The sequence below is a fragment of the Cydia amplana genome, chromosome 23, assembly GCF_948474715.1.
Source record: "Cydia amplana chromosome 23, ilCydAmpl1.1, whole genome shotgun sequence".
NCBI lineage: Eukaryota > Metazoa > Arthropoda > Insecta > Lepidoptera > Tortricidae > Cydia > Cydia amplana.
This window is the reverse complement of record NC_086091.1, coordinates 5,679,657-5,695,272: the sequence shown is the minus strand read 5'-3', so window position 1 is coordinate 5,695,272 and position 15,616 is coordinate 5,679,657. Positions and strand designations below refer to the sequence as shown.

The 15,616-nt window shown below is 37.8% G+C and overlaps 3 protein-coding genes across 4 annotated transcripts; 1 reads left to right on the top strand and 2 right to left on the bottom strand.

Annotated features, from left to right (window-relative positions):
• Positions 1–436: 436 nt before the first annotated feature.
• Positions 437–5,838, bottom strand: LOC134658700 (pro-resilin-like). 2 transcript variants are annotated; one of them, XM_063514353.1, is made up of 6 exons: positions 5,801–5,838; positions 5,663–5,718; positions 3,903–5,057; positions 3,325–3,469; positions 2,588–2,722; positions 437–621 (listed from the first exon to the last, which is right to left on the bottom strand). In XM_063514353.1, exons 1-6 carry the CDS (start codon positions 5,804–5,806, stop codon positions 502–504), a joined length of 1,617 nt encoding a protein of 538 aa, XP_063370423.1. In that variant the 5' UTR covers positions 5,807–5,838; the 3' UTR covers positions 437–501. The 2 variants fall into 2 exon arrangements, with proteins under 2 accessions (XP_063370423.1, XP_063370424.1); XM_063514354.1 differs by having other exon boundaries at positions 2,588–2,719.
• A 6,245-nt stretch (positions 5,839–12,083) lies between these two features.
• On the bottom strand, positions 12,084–12,962 carry LOC134658735 (spherulin-2A-like). The gene has a single exon (XM_063514382.1). It carries the CDS (start codon positions 12,960–12,962, stop codon positions 12,084–12,086), a length of 879 nt encoding a protein of 292 aa, XP_063370452.1.
• Positions 12,963–13,923: 961 nt separating this feature from the next.
• On the top strand, positions 13,924–14,888 carry LOC134658709 (spherulin-2A-like). The gene has a single exon (XM_063514363.1). The coding sequence runs from the start codon at positions 13,972–13,974 to the stop codon at positions 14,881–14,883; it is 912 nt and encodes a 303-aa protein (XP_063370433.1). The 5' UTR covers positions 13,924–13,971; the 3' UTR covers positions 14,884–14,888.
• The last annotated feature ends 728 nt before the right edge of the window (positions 14,889–15,616 follow it).

Genomic DNA, 15,616 nt, shown 5'->3' with positions numbered 1-15,616 from the left:
ATAACATCATAAAAATATATTTGCACTAAATTATCACTACATCACAAGCAACTTACAAACTATGAGGTACTTTTTTTATACATTTTTTTTTCAATTTGCTATAAAAGTAATAAATAAATGAGTATTTCGCTAGTCGTTCGTAAAGTTCGTATCATAAATTGCAAACAAAACACTGTAAAGCAATTCCAATTTTAAAAGCCCATTAACATTTCAATTTTAAGTTTCAGAAAATGATTAATGAAACTTGGTAATATTTTTGCCATCTCACTTATTATAAGGCCTCGCTAACTCTCGTCCCTTTAAACTCGTTTGAAATTGGAACGGACTTTTAAAACTGAACTTTGAGTAACCATGGTAACGCATTCCGATCGGGAGCCAAAGTGACAGACGACCGGGGTCGTAAAACTTCTCATTCAAGCTTATTTGCTCGTGGTAAGAGTGAGAGAGATAATGACCTCGGTCCTGTTCGGTTTGCATAGTAAAATGGTCTTTATGTGGTTGTCAATAAGGTCCATCAGCGGAGCGAGCGATGTTGTTGGCGTTGTCATCGTAGCCGCCTGATGCTGGCTCCACGGAGATGCGAGGCTTGAAACCGCGCTCATCGGCCTCGTATTCTACCACCTGAGGAATTACAATATTATTAAAGACTTATATAATATATAAAATAATAAAACAAAACAAAATAATGAAACAGTAGGATGTCAATCAGTGCAATAACTGAATTTTTAAAATTATTTATTTTCGGGGGAGAATCGACCACACCGCTGCTCAAAATACCTTTTTCTACTCCAGCACTTAAATGTGTCAATTAAATGACTGACAGTGATATCTAAAGCAATGTCATTTGAATGCTTTGTCTATAGGCTCATAAGATGACTGCTAGCAGTCATCTTATGAGTATAATACAACTGCTTTATTTTTTTTAAAGATACAAGTTCCGATCATCTTGATTGAAAGAGGTATGTTTTCATTTACAATAATAACTCTTTTTTTTTTTAAATAATAACTCAATTTTTTTTAAATAATAACTCTTTTTTTTAATAATAACTCTTTGTTTTTAATAATTACCTTTTTTATTATTCCTTTTTTTTTTATTATTATTCCTTTTTTTTTTTTTTTTATTATTATTCCTTTTTTTTTTTTTTTTTTTTTTTTTTTTTTTTTTTTTTTTTTTTTTTTTTTTTTGCTGCAGCTGTCATAGAAAAAGTAATGTATGCAACAGCTCATAATTGGTTCTTAAAATTCGCGGGTCTTTTTTTACAAAACTCGACTACGTCTCGTTTTGTAACTTCGACCCTTGAATTTTAAGAACCCTTATTATATCACTGTTGCATAAACTACTATTACGTGACCCTAGGCCCGTAAGTGGGATTTTCACTTCCTGGCCAAGGCAAAACGTAAAACTTTAAGTTAAGACAAACCACGGGCGGTAATTCGTAAAGCCCCAGATCGCATATTTATGGCCCTCATTTTCGGTTGGGGCCACAAACACCTGCGATATGGAGCATTCACGAATTCACCTCCCTAGGTACTATGTAATGTACTATAACGCATCATAAATTGAGCTACGTCAAAATCTTAACATCTCAAGAAATTTACATGGCGTCGTAGCATCTCATTCTCATAGAAGAGTTGATCTACCGTTGGCAGCTAGATCCGGCAAAAACTTAAAGTTTTCACGCTTGACGAGCGTTTAATTTATAGTTGGTCAAACCAATTTGTCAGTAAATAACAACCAAAAAAACTGTATTCATCCTTTTCTTTTGGGTGATAGCATGATTCTCTCTGTCTATGTTCGAAATGAGACAGTCCTCTGACAAACTATAAGTTACTTTTCCACACATGGGCTGAGGTGTGATGGAATAGATGGTACGTATTTCTTACGTTGTAATTTCCTTTTCTTTACTGACAAAATAGTTATTTGTACAACAACCTTATTTTGAGTCCCGTGCAAGCGAAAGATTCTATAATAGAATCTTGAGCGTAGTAAGGGACTCAAAAGCGCACGAGATGTAAATAACTTTGATCTCGTGTAGTTCACAAAACTTTTCACCTTAGCGCAGTGAGAACATACCTATTAGACAAATAATTAATTTTGCGTGATGATCTGTGTATTTTTTGAGTTAATTATTTTAATTGTACAATAAAATACCTAAAATATAGTATTTTATCAGTTTTTATGAAATCTTAAACTTTATTTTTGTTAATTAATGATTAAGAATTCATACTCGTTCGTGGTTTGGAACGATGCGGTCTGAAGTTTTTCGGGGGTCTATTATAAACCGTGAATATATACCGTTAAATGTCGTTTTAACATTTTTTTGTCTGTTTTGTTTTGCTAACAGTGTGAAAGGGACAGAGATAATAGAACCCAAGTATTTCGAACTTGTATTAGACCCCGCATGTTGAAATGACATTTGACTATAAAGGTCACTTGAATGTCATTTTGTCTCACTCAGTGAGCAAAATCGCATTTTGCTCACTGTTTTGAAGAAGCAAAGTACCCTTGTTCGAGCTGCTGAGGTGAAAATTTGTTTCTGCATTTTGAGTAGCGAGTTGTGTTTATCGTTAATTCGTGGGTTCTAACCTGCTTGGTTCCATCAGGTAAAACGACAAAGTAGCTGCCTTCAGCGCGGTTGTCCTGCCTGGTTTCCGAATGCCCGAAGTCGCTGCCAGATTCGAAGTCATTCACTTTGTAGGCAAAGTCGTAGTTCGCTGGCTCCTGGAATAGCATATAGTCAGTGCTTAATACAAAGCTTAAACCCTGAAGTCAGTTTCACTACATAGTATAAAACTGTCGCTTCCCGCTGTCTCTATGTATGCTTAGATCTTTAAAACTACGCAACGGATTTAGATGCGGTTTTTTTAATAGATAGAGGGATTCAAGAGGAAGGTTTATGTATAATTTGTTAACCCGTGCGAAGCCGGGGCGGGTCGCTAGTAAGGAATATTTTTAACTTCATTCATTGGTTTCGTTATCACTCGATCTCATTAATGATTTTCCCGTGGTCATGAGCTCTGTGAAAATTCAATGACAAGAGTTTTAAAATAGAGTCTGTGCGGCAAGAGAAGAGTCGTAAGAGCGTGCGACTTTCAAACCGGAGGTGGGTTCAAACCCCGGCTCGTACCTACCTACGAGTATTACGGACCTTACGCTACCAGACGCTTTTCGGTGAAGGAAAACATCGTGAGGAAACTGACTAATCTCAATAAGACCTAGTTTCCCCTCTGGGTTAGAAGGTCAGTTGGCAGTTCGTTCCCATGAGCCATGGCGAAAAGCCGGGACAAATGCAAGGAAGACTATGGCTAAAAGTGTTTACGAACCTGGTTCTGCAGCTCATCGAGAGCCCCCCTGGCATACCCGTAGCCCTGGCTGGAGAGAGAATCGTACTGTTCGGGAACGCCATATTGCTCGGAGGGCATAGCGTCGAAGGCGGAGGGGGTGCCGTATTTGGAAGAGGGGGATGACCTGAAACGAGATTATGTAAGTATTAAAGGATAGAATGAATAGTTATTTAGATATGAAATTAAAGGCAAGAAGCCTTAAGCTTTCCTAGTGCAAATATAAAGGTCATGAAATGACTTTAACTCAAGAAAATAAGCGGTAAGAGGGTTAAATTTAATAGGCGGTAAGATGCTAATTTTATTGTACGATTGGATTGATTGCTAAAGATGAGCGAAAAATGTAATAATTAAATTATATGATATCGATCGAGATTAGAGCCGTTAAAATCATCAATTAGGGTCAACTAACTTAAATGTTAACTGAAAACTCGTAAAATTGCTAATGCGTAAGATCCACCGATGGCGAGTTATGTGTGTTAGTACAAGTGATATACATAGAAGAGGTCGTGTTATTGGAGTTTGTAAATACATATAGGTAACGGTACGAGTATACGAACCTGGCAGAAGCGAAAGACGAAGCAAAAGCACTAGTCTTCGATCCCGCAGTTCTGCTGTTCGGTGCTCCATACGTATCGGACAGACTCCTTGCAGCGGGTGTTCCATAGGTATCTGAGGGACTCCTTGCAGCGGGCGCTCCATAGGTATCCGACAAACTCCTTGCAGCGGGCGCTCCATAGGTATCCGACAAGCGGGCGCTTGCGAATGAAGAACCAGCCTTATGGCCTTGGGAATAGGAGTCAGAAGACCTTCCACTAGGAGCACCGTAAGTAGACGAGGGGGTAGAGAAACCAGAGCGGCCTTTAGCAGATTTGAAAGAGTTTCTGCCAGAGAAACCTTGAGATCGGGTGGAAGGAGCACCATATTCTTGAGATAGAGAGTTCGAACGGAAAGAGTTACGAGCAGGAGCGCCATATTTCTGAGAAGGAGACCCAAAGCTTCTAGCTGACGGAGCACCATATGCCTCAGAAGGAGCTAATCGGAAATCTTGAAGACCAGAAGACAGCGGAGCTCCATAAGAATCCGAAGGGGTATTTCTGAAGGCAGGTGCGCCGTAAGAGTCTGAAGGTGCGTTTCTTAGTCCAGGAGCCCCGTATTCCTGAGAAAGTCCGCGGGAGAAGTCTTGGGAAGGAGCGCCGTAGGTAGAGGATAAGCCGCGAGCGCTTGGGGCTCCATACTCTTCAGAAGGGCTTCGGGCACTGGGAACTCCATATTCTTGAGACAATCCTCTAGCGCTGGGGGCGCCGTACTCTTGGGAGAGTCCTCTGGCGCTTGGAGCTCCATATTCTTGAGAGAGTCCTCTGGCACTAGGGGCACCATATTCCTGCGAAAGTCCCCTGGCGCTTGGAGCTCCGTATTCTTGTGAAAGTCCCCTGGCGCTTGGAGCTCCGTATTCTTGAGAGAGCCCCCTAGCACTTGGCGCTCCATATTCCTGTGACAGACCTCGAGTATTAGGTGCCTCGTATTCTTGAGAAAGACCCCTGGCGTTTGGCGCGCCGTACTCTTGGCTGAGGGCTCTAGCGCTTGGTGCACCGTATTCTTGAGATAGGGACCGACTAGAGGTCCCTGGAGGTCCGTATTCGGTGGAGAGAGAACGGCCGAGGTTGGAACCGTGGGAGTGGCCGTGGTCTGATCGAGCAGCGGCGTAACCGTCGCTGGAATGAATTGTAAAATAAGTAAGTTTAAAAAATATCACGGATTTTGCATAGTAACTTGACAGTGACGACACTGGTGCATAATGTGTATATCCCATGGGACATACCTACTTGATGTAATTCACGTAATACTTGGCATGAAACTCAGTGTGTGACTCTACATATGGGGCGTAACCGCCATCGACAATAAGGTCCCTAGATAACGTTACATATAGATATTCCTATTATGATACTACTTGTCTATATAGGTACGAGTACAAGCGCCAGCTCGGCCCACGCGCCGCGCTTCTAATGAGGTTGTTTTATTTAATTGTCTGGAGTAGAATAAGTATTCTAGGGAACTGATATAAGGACAATGTGGCTAATTCCATCATAGGGCCTATTCTATCCACGAGCGTATATTTCTTAGATTTTCAATCGTAGGAAAAAAACCATTTGCTTTTGATTGCTAAAAGCAATCGCATGCTTTATCAATTTATCAATTTTGTTTGTTGTTCGAGAAAAACGCTAATAGACGGAATAGTCCCCATGACGGAATTATCCACATTGACCTTAGCTCAAATAGAGCCTCAAAATAGAAAATACTTAGTTATTAATAAACTTACCCGAGAGGAGCTTCGGCGGCCGCTAGCGACAATAAACAAATTAAAGGAATGAACGCCTGAAAATACAAAAATTTACAGTTAATTACAAATGGTTGCTGAAAACTTGATACGTATTAGCAAGGTAGTATTATGGATTACCTTCATGTTGTTGCTCTGAGATCAAAATGTTAATATCTGAAACGAACACAAAAATAAGTTGCAGTAGTTTCTCAAAAATTGCCGAAAAATTCTGGAAACTCTTGAGAAAATTCAAGTTCCCGTTCAGATTAGGGATTATTACCCAATGTACTTAATTGTTGAGGACTGTTTCATTTGATATTTACGATCATTGACGTATATTTCAATTATCATAGAAATCGAATATTCTATGAAAGTTCGGCAATAAAAATGCAGAAAAAAAAACGAGAACATTTCATGGGAATTTTGCATATTTTTATAAATTCTCTTTGGCACATTGCTATCTCAGTATTCGTCATTACAGTGACCTATTCTTGTAGCGTGCCTGGTATTAATTTCACAATTATTTTAATACGATTTTTCGGTAACATATAGGTACATAAAAAATTCAATTTATCGTTAACCAAAACAGAAAATTACCATAAGTATAAAAATCGAAAAGTAATCTACATCAGACAACAGGCGGTCACACTGCTAAGAGGCGATATCCTCCAGTCAACCTGGGATGTGAAAACTTTGAAATTAATATCAAAAATAAGTAGATAAAGCAAAATATGAGAAAATTTTAAATAAGTTAAAAATAAGTTGCAATTAGTACGTAGGTAACAAAAATGTACTTAATTATAAGATGAACTGAAACACTACTTGTGTTGTATTTAGTGTTTGTGTTTTCATGTTCGAATACGTTTTTATTTTTGTAATTTATTTCTTAATAAGTTGAAAAATAAGGTTCTGGGTTTATTTATATTTTAGGATTTCTCAGACACTCGAAACTTGCACCTTTGCGTCCACTTTTTGACCATGTATTGTACCTACCTATATATAAGTTTAGGAGATACAGCACGATGTAAGACAAACTGTCGAATGTGTCAATCCAAACTAACACTGCCTATTTATACAACGAACTTAACAATGACCACAACTACGATCGTTTGCGTCTTTAAAACCTAAATCTATTCCACTTTGGCCTCTATTACTACGTATTAAGATCGTATTATCTTTTGGTCAATTACTTATAGAAAATCAACAATGAAAAATCGGCCAGTATGCAATGAAATTTTGAAACTAAAAGTTACTAAATTTTGAACCTTACCACCTCCCAATACTGTCATAGTAAGAGTTATCAAAGCGCAAATAGAGTGGTTCAAGTTTTAGTACTTGACAAACTTTTAAATGCGCTTTTCAAACTGATATTACTTCAATTTTGAGCTTTATGGCTTTGTGTTAAAGTAGTACAGTGATGTTTTGAGGTGAACACTCGAGGCTTCATTGTAGATGAACCTTCGTGGTAACATAGTAATGATATGGTCCATCAAGATTGTAGGTATATTGATCTCGGCAAATCATCAACTTTTAGGTGACATGATAAAACATTGGGCACGGAAGTCATAATAAAGTCATAATAAGAGTCTAATCATAACCTCTTTATAAAATTAAACTTTAATAAAGTTGTAACATAACTGTTGTAAAAGGGGTAAAAGAAATTAAATTAAGCTCCGGCATATTCAAAATGGGTACAGCCATGTTAACAAAAAAAAATCGAAAGATAATTAATCATTATGGTTCTAAGTCAAGTGACTTAGAACCATAGCCTTACCTTACCTTACCTTTTAGAATACTTTTAATAAGTATTAAAAGTTCTACAGTTGGTCAAACCAGTCAGTCAGTAAGAACCAAGAAAACTATACTCATCCCTTTCTCTTGGGTGCTATAGTACTAGTGGGTACTAGGCTAAGACAAATATAGTATGATTCTCTCTATGTTTGAAATGAGACAGTCCTTTGACAAACTATAGATTTTGGTATCAACTTCATCGTATTAATCGTTCATTTAGATTGAGTTGGACACAGTAGGGTTATAAAATTGCTATCAAATATATCGGAGCAGCGGATTTTGAACATCTTGGCCGTTCCGATATATGTGATGGCGCCTGTATACAATTTTGGTGCAGAAAAAAACCGTGACGAAACCTGTCTGTGATCGTGATAAGTAGAGGCCTGTGCCTGGGCAGAATGGGAGATACCTACCTACATGAACTTATTCTGGTCTTCTTCACTAGGTACATAGTATAAAACAAGGTCGCTTCCCGCTGTCTGTCTGTCCCTATGTATGCTTAGATCTTTAAAACTACGCAACGGATTTTGATGAGGTTTTTAGGGTTCCGTACCCAAAGGGTAAAAAACGGGACCCTATTACTAAGACTTCGCTGTCCGTCCGTCCGTCCGTCCGTCCGTCCGTCCGTCCGTCCGTCCGTCCGTCCGTCCGTCCGTCCGTCCGTCCGTCTGTCACCAGGCTGTATCTCATGAACCGCGATAGCTAGACAGTTGAAATTTTCACAAATGATATATCTCTGTCGCCGCTATAACAACAAATACTAAAAATAAAATAAAATAAATATTTAAGGGGGGCTCCCATACAACAAATACGATTTTTTTGCTCTATTTTTTGTTGATGGTGCGGAACCCTCCGTGCGAGAGTCCGACTCGCACTTGGCCGGTTTTTTAATAGATAGAGTGATTCAAGAGGAAGGTTTATGTATAATTTGTAAACCCGTGCGAAGCCGGGGCGAGTCGCTAGGTAACAATAAAACGAAACGCTTTTCATAAAATATACTGCCCTTTTGATTACATCAACTCATATGGACTTAGATTTACCAATTTTAGATAACGCATCCATTCGAGCCTCAACCTCATACATGACTATTGAATCATTCCGAAGTTGCAAAACGACAGTAGACGTAAATCCTATTTGCTCTCGCACGATCGCCATAAGGCCCATAACCTGTGGAATGTCAATTGGAGTATGGGTTATCTGCTGCACAGATCACTTTACCCATCTTCGATAGACTATGTAGGTAACAATTATTAAATGGAATTTAGTAATATGAAAAATAATAATTTAATGGAATAATTGACATTGCAAGTAACCTATCTTTATAGGTATTTAAATTAGTTTGAATGTTATATAATTATGTTTCTGCTGCAGAAATTCTAATGGGGTCCACAGATTACCAGTTCGTCGGCAGAAAACTCATTTTGCGTCGCAATTAACTTTGTCCTGTTAGGCTCCCAATAATTGGTGTTTCGTGGGCATTGTATGTAATAACTATTCAACAATTTTAAAGGAACCCACTGATTATCAGTCCGCCTGACGATATCAGCCTGTCAGTTGTTCGGAACTGTCGACTTTTGTACTGTCAGTTAGTCATGTCATCCGGCAGACTGATAATCAGTGGACCCCTTAAGTATTTAACAGTCATAGGTAGGTCATAGGTAATTGGAGAGCGCTCACGCTGATGGTTCGCCAGTTTTCGACTTGCCTTCTGTAAGCGATTAAAATACATAAATATCTAAATTTGCACCTCTTAGACCCGGTTAACCGGTTAAACCTAGAGTTACCATGGTTACCAGTAAGTACAATTTGACACTGGGTTAACGCGGTTTAACTGGTTAACCCCGGGTTAGTGGAATGGTGCAAGTGGGCCTAAGGCGAACAATAGGTCATCGCATGATGTAGGTACCTAGACACGATGTAGAGTATAGACGGTCTTCAGGTCTTCACACTGTTGCAAACGGTGTGGGAGCGGGACAACGCTGTGCACTTATTTACATTGCCTTGCTCGCACACCTCAGTGGCGATGGCGGACGGATTCGGATTCATGTCATACATATGAAGAACGCCTAACAGGCAAATTTGAACGTGATGTAGGTACTTTACTGACATCAAAATTATATCTGAATGATGTTACCTATTTACTCATACATGTATGAAAATGCACTATAACTAAATGACATCAGTTAGATGTGATTCTGATGTCAGTGGACGGTCTAATTGGCCTGTAAGTTACACCAATTCCGACAGTGAATTAGGGTATAGGGCAAACCTTGGCTTATCGGGGATACTCCGTTATAATCTTACACAGTTCTCACCATGAGGAAATGCGAGCTATAAAATCGTTGGCAGCTGTCAGTTATGATGCTTGCAATCGGATTAGCAGCGATTTCATTGCTTAAACTTCATCTTTGTAAGCTCAGCGTATGATAACAAATAACAACGCATTATCACCGAATTGCCAAGTATCATCGATAAGCCAAGGTTTGCCCTACGTATTGAAGGTCCGATTGTCGAAGGTCCGGTATCCTCTCACACTTGAATGTACCTGAATGTGGCTTCCGGTAATCACTTAGCCCAGTTACAGGTTACAGGTGTCTCCAAGGACGACCTAGCATAAACAAAACGCATTTAGCTACACTACATCTTACCACCTCCCTCGCCTTTATCATACTGAAAATAAGTCTGAAAATCATCTGAACTGGCTGCAAAAGCTCTTCTTTAATTACCAAAATAGATTTGCGTTTAGAACAACCAAGATAGTTTTATTTTAAGATCTACTTTCGCTAATTTAAACGGTTAAAGAAAATTGGTTATTGTAGAATGTTATATGAGTTCTTGTGGTGAGTATAGAACTTGTTACAAGGGAATAGAGTTGAATTTTGTTTGTTGATAGGATTGGTTAAATGTACAATAGGTAGTCATGCGTGAGCTTGCAATCCTATTTATGGACAATAGGTGCACTAGATCGGGCCGGTGTTAACGGGCGGTTAAGTTTGTTGAGAGACTAAGCTTATCCCGTTTCCATAGATTTAGTATTAGGCCTTAGATACAATTGTAAGCTTTGCTTACGTTAGTAGGGACAAAGCTATTTGTTAGAATGAGATAACGATATTCATCTCTCATTCTGTAGTAAAGCCAGGCATAACTTTGTCCCTACTTCAGGCCTTATGCTAACGCTTACCCGCTCTGCTCTTCTAACTTTCAGACGTACAGTCAGCAGCAGAAGTTGCTATGCGGGCGAGGTGTTCAAAATTACCTTCACGCGTTCTTATACCCTTAGGTAAGAATAAAGTCGCATCAATATCATTTTGAAAGGGTTGCAACTATTTTTTGGTGGAATATAGTATTTTCCAGAATAAGGCATCAAAAATACAGTAATTTCAAAAAATATAGTACTTTTAGATAAAATACTAAACATAAGTGTAAAATACGTTTAATCGGAAATATAGTATTTTAGCGTACTATATATTTTTCCAAAATTATATAGTACAGAGAGCCAAAATATAGTACAATACTACATAATATAGTACGGTTGGCAACCCTATTTTGAACGATAAAATCGCATCAATATCATTTTGAACGCCTCGCCCGCTTAGCAAATTTAGCAACTATTACTGCTGACTGTATAATATAAAATTAAGTTTATTTTAACCAGCTGTTTCAGATTTTCCCTTCCTTAAGTATTACCCAAATGTGCTTTCCTTTCACACACAACTTTTGTACAAGTAAGTCAGTTATAGAAAAAGTTGGCACCCCCTGCATAGAATAGAATCACATATATCCTCTATCCGACAAAGAGCAACCGGCCGCCCGTATTTCTAGCGAGGACCGATTGACTCACACAAGTGATACAATATGAAAAAAAAAAACCCCTGCATAGAAATTTGTAGATGGGAAATGTCAACCATTGTTGTATCTATTGCTAACCATGATCATAATAAGTAGGATCCTTAATCATCCAGACTAGAAATGGAAAACACAAAACATCATTTTCATCATCATCATTAGGTACATTAGTATCAGATGTGTCATGTGTATCAGATGTGTCTGCGGTACTGTGAGGTGATGGATGAAAGTTGATTGTGGTGTGATCTGATTTTCCTAAATATTGTGAATATATCTTACCTATTTTATAATCTGATGTTTACACTGATTTGGTCTTGACTGTAATGCTGTATATTATGTTTCAAATTAAAAAAAAATAGTTTACCACTTAACCGTCAGTTAGCCCCACGCAACCGGCCTTCATTAGATAAAAGGCCGTCTTGTCTCAGTTGAAAGCATGTCCCAAATGAGTACAATCCGTTTAATGGCAGTAATAGATAACTTACGTAATCGAGGTCGATCCTATCGGTCATCCTTTCGTCCTAATTACCTATAGCAGGCCAGCTTTTCCTGTGAGTTTGTCTGCATATAGATCCGTTAATCGTTTTTGTGGACGATCATATTTTAAGGGGCCCACTGATTACCAGTCCGCCGGACGATATCAGCCTGTCAGTTGTTCGGAACTGTCACCTTTTGCGTTTAACTGACAGACTGATATCGTCTGGAGAACTGGTAATTAGTGGCCCCTTTAGTAAGTGATTAAAAAAACAAAAATTTTCAACAACAAAGTTTAATATAATAATCCTTACACCGGTAACCCTGTAGTTTTATCAAAAACTTTCAATGAAGCTTCAGAATAAAACCCAACTTTAATGTGCTCCGTCTCCGTTATCTCATTTTTCAATCCTCCGCTTTTAAAAATCTTCGTGATCGAAGGCCCATAAAAATGGTGCCCATTGTGCCCACGTTTGAAATTTACAGCTAATTTTCCTTGCAATGTGGTTTTGTATACCACCTCAATTTCAAAATGGCCGCGTTTGGCTGAAAGAACAGCTGTCACGGCCTGTCCCGGTGCCAATTCCGTTTCGACAGCACTAGTCGCTCCGACAGTTACCGATTCAGATTTCTCTTCGCTCTTCCCTAGACTAGAGGTGTACGTCAGTCCAGTAGTACCGGATAACTTTGCTACCAAAATATTTAAATCGTATTCAACTTCTTGTGAAATGGAAACTTCTTGATTTTTAGACCAACTTGTTGATACTGTGTGTTCAATCGTCTGACTTATACCAGTGTTAACTTTGATGGTTTTGTTTGACGAATTTTCGAAATCATGTGACAATACTATGACTGGTTTGACTGTAACGTCACGTACCCTTGCAGATTTCACTGTTATTACTCTTGTAACTTGTTCCCAGTTGTACGTTTTGTACAGATCATCCCAAGGTGTAGGCGATTTGAAATAGATATTGCTTGGTTTCTCGCCAAAATGAGTTTTAACAGCTTCCTTGAAAATCTGACTTTTCAGATTGAATCGATCAATGTCGAGAGCATTCACCACCTGAGAGTCCGAGCCATCATATGTAATCGACACATTATTTATACCTGAATCAGTTCTTATATTTATTGAAATGTTTGCACACACAGTTTTTAGAATAACACACATTAAAACCAGTTTTATTTCCATGTTATAAGAAATATGGTTTTAAAATTAAAACTAAGAATACAATAAAAAGTAACACGTAATGTTACTTCCCAGTTCTGTGTATGACTGAGTGAATATTTTTATAGCCGCGATCTTTGACCCAATTATCTGTTCGTGCACAAAAAACATAACGTTCCTGTGTTCCTTAACATAAATACACATTGGTATATTTATTATGACGGCTTGATCTTGACCTTTCCCGACATAATATATTAAGTTGATAACGTTTGTAGTAAACAATCGGCTTGATGTGACTAATAAATAAAAGTTGTTTCATCGGTCGTTGTGTCAAAATAGAAAAATAATCTTGTGTTAATATTTTCATGCAATGCCATATAATTATATAGTGCACCTAAATTAATGCCCATTTGAGAAACAGGGAAACGTGTACTTACTAGCCCGGTAATCAAACCCGGGTACTCCTTAATATCCTGTGAAGTACTACGTTAACCATAATTATTAACTCTATTTTTATGAGACTCAAAGTACGAGCACCTGACTGAGTACCTTCAACAGGCGTGCCCTGGGCTATAACAGCTAAAATCGAAGTTCGTCAATTGCGGGCATTTTTCTCTGTTACTCTAATTACGTCTTAATGATAGTAAAAGAGAAAGATCCGCAATTTGCGAATTTCGGTTTTTGCGGTAGACCCCCTGCTCTGGCGGCCTTCATGCCCCTATCCTCGCTGATTTTGAAGCGCAGTTCGGATTATATTTATTAATTCCTATTTATTGATTTATAGTTCATAAACAAGTCATATTTTAATATAAGTAGAACTCAAAAAAGTGTATTGGTTATTTTGGCAAAAATGCACTCTGAAGAAAAAAATATGTAATAATAGTCAAGCAAACCAATGTCATAACTAGTTGTTTATAGATTAAAAGCAAGGATTTTGTTATACGCAATAAAATAATTACGCTCTTAAATAAAATGTTATCAGTTACTGCAGTTGCTTCGTTTGATACTTGACGCATATTATAAAAAAGCAGTAATGTTGTTTCAGACACCAGTGTTATTAATAATTGTTCCTTTAATGGTAGAAGCCAGACTGACTATAAATATAACAGTGGCGTCGCATAAGAAGGACATCATTGTGAAGACATCAGGTGCTGACTTGAAACTTATAACAGACTTAGAGATTCAAATGTTTAATTTTACTGACTTGAATGTAAATAGAGGATTCCGAATTGAACTTGGTAAAGTACCTGACAGTTATTTTCTAAAAGATCCTACGTTGTATGATGACTTATTTAAACAGTTTGAATGGGACCAAGTAAGAAGAAAAGTGTATATAAAAAAGATTGATGTTCAAGAAACCGTGTCCAGTGACGTTATTCTGAAAGTGCATAAATTCATTAATAACTCCACAGCACCTACGCATTTCAATATGAGCAGTTACGTCAAAGTGGAAAACGTTATATACTCATCGTGGTCTAAAACGGGAGTACCTGACGATGATATTTATTATGACCTTATCATCCACTTAAATAATAATCATTTTCAATACGCCAATAAATGGAGAGATTACCAAATTAGAAGTAGATATCTAAATGTTGGTCTGACTGAAAAAGGTCAGTTCGTAGTGGATCCATACACATCTGTCACCATGCGATTATCCGCACATAAAACAATTGTATTAGTTAAAATTGTGTACGCTGCACTTCTGACAGGCCAGGTCATAGGTGATTACGAAAGGTTATATGGGAAATACCATTTTTATGCGCCGTCTGTGAAAAATATAATGGAAGCTGCGAGTTTGAAGAATGAAATAATTACGACAGAGCTTGTGGAGATAAGATGTTTTACGACGCCTAAGCTTGATTTATTTGATGAAAATGGCGGTAAAGTGAATGTAGTGAGGCCGCCAGTAGCTTTGCGCACTATAAAGAAAAGTCATGTATAATTTACATTTCACTAAACTGGAAATGTATAGGGTCATTGTGCTAGTTTCCGTCCATGCTCTAGTTTTCGTCCACTTGGCAGATTAGCAAATAATATATTTGATTTTTAATTTGCTACTTGCGAAATATAATTTTTATGTAGATGGATAAAGTATATTGTTTAGACATTAAGAATTGCAATAAGTCCAAATTTGTGCAGTAATGTAGGTTTATATTCAAATTTCGTCAAGTGGACGAAAACTGACGCACCTACCCTAGTATGGCTTATCACAAATTCGACATTAAGTTAGAAGTATCTGTATAAGTTTTGAATTTCGCTCTTTTTTATGAAAATGTTTGGCCCATCTGTATTTATATTGTTGTAAACATGTTGTAAATATTAAAGGTATTTGCACATAAAAATTGCGCAGCATTTTTTTCCTTGCTTTATATTTTTCACTACACGTGGTAAAGGTAGACACATTTTATTATGTCCGGTTTTGTTCTAACATTACAGATGGATTGGGAAGATTGGGTTGTTAATGATGGTTGAAAAGTAAAAGTAAAAAATCTATAGATGGTCAACAAAATCTTGTCAGTAAAAAAGGCGCTAAATTCATATTTTCTATGGGACGGTATGCCTTTGCGCCTACATTTTCAAATTTGCCGCCTTTTTCTACTGGCACGATTTGGTTGACCAGTATTCTAATTTAAAGTAAAAATATTAGTCATTGTTTCGGTAAAGTAATTAACCGG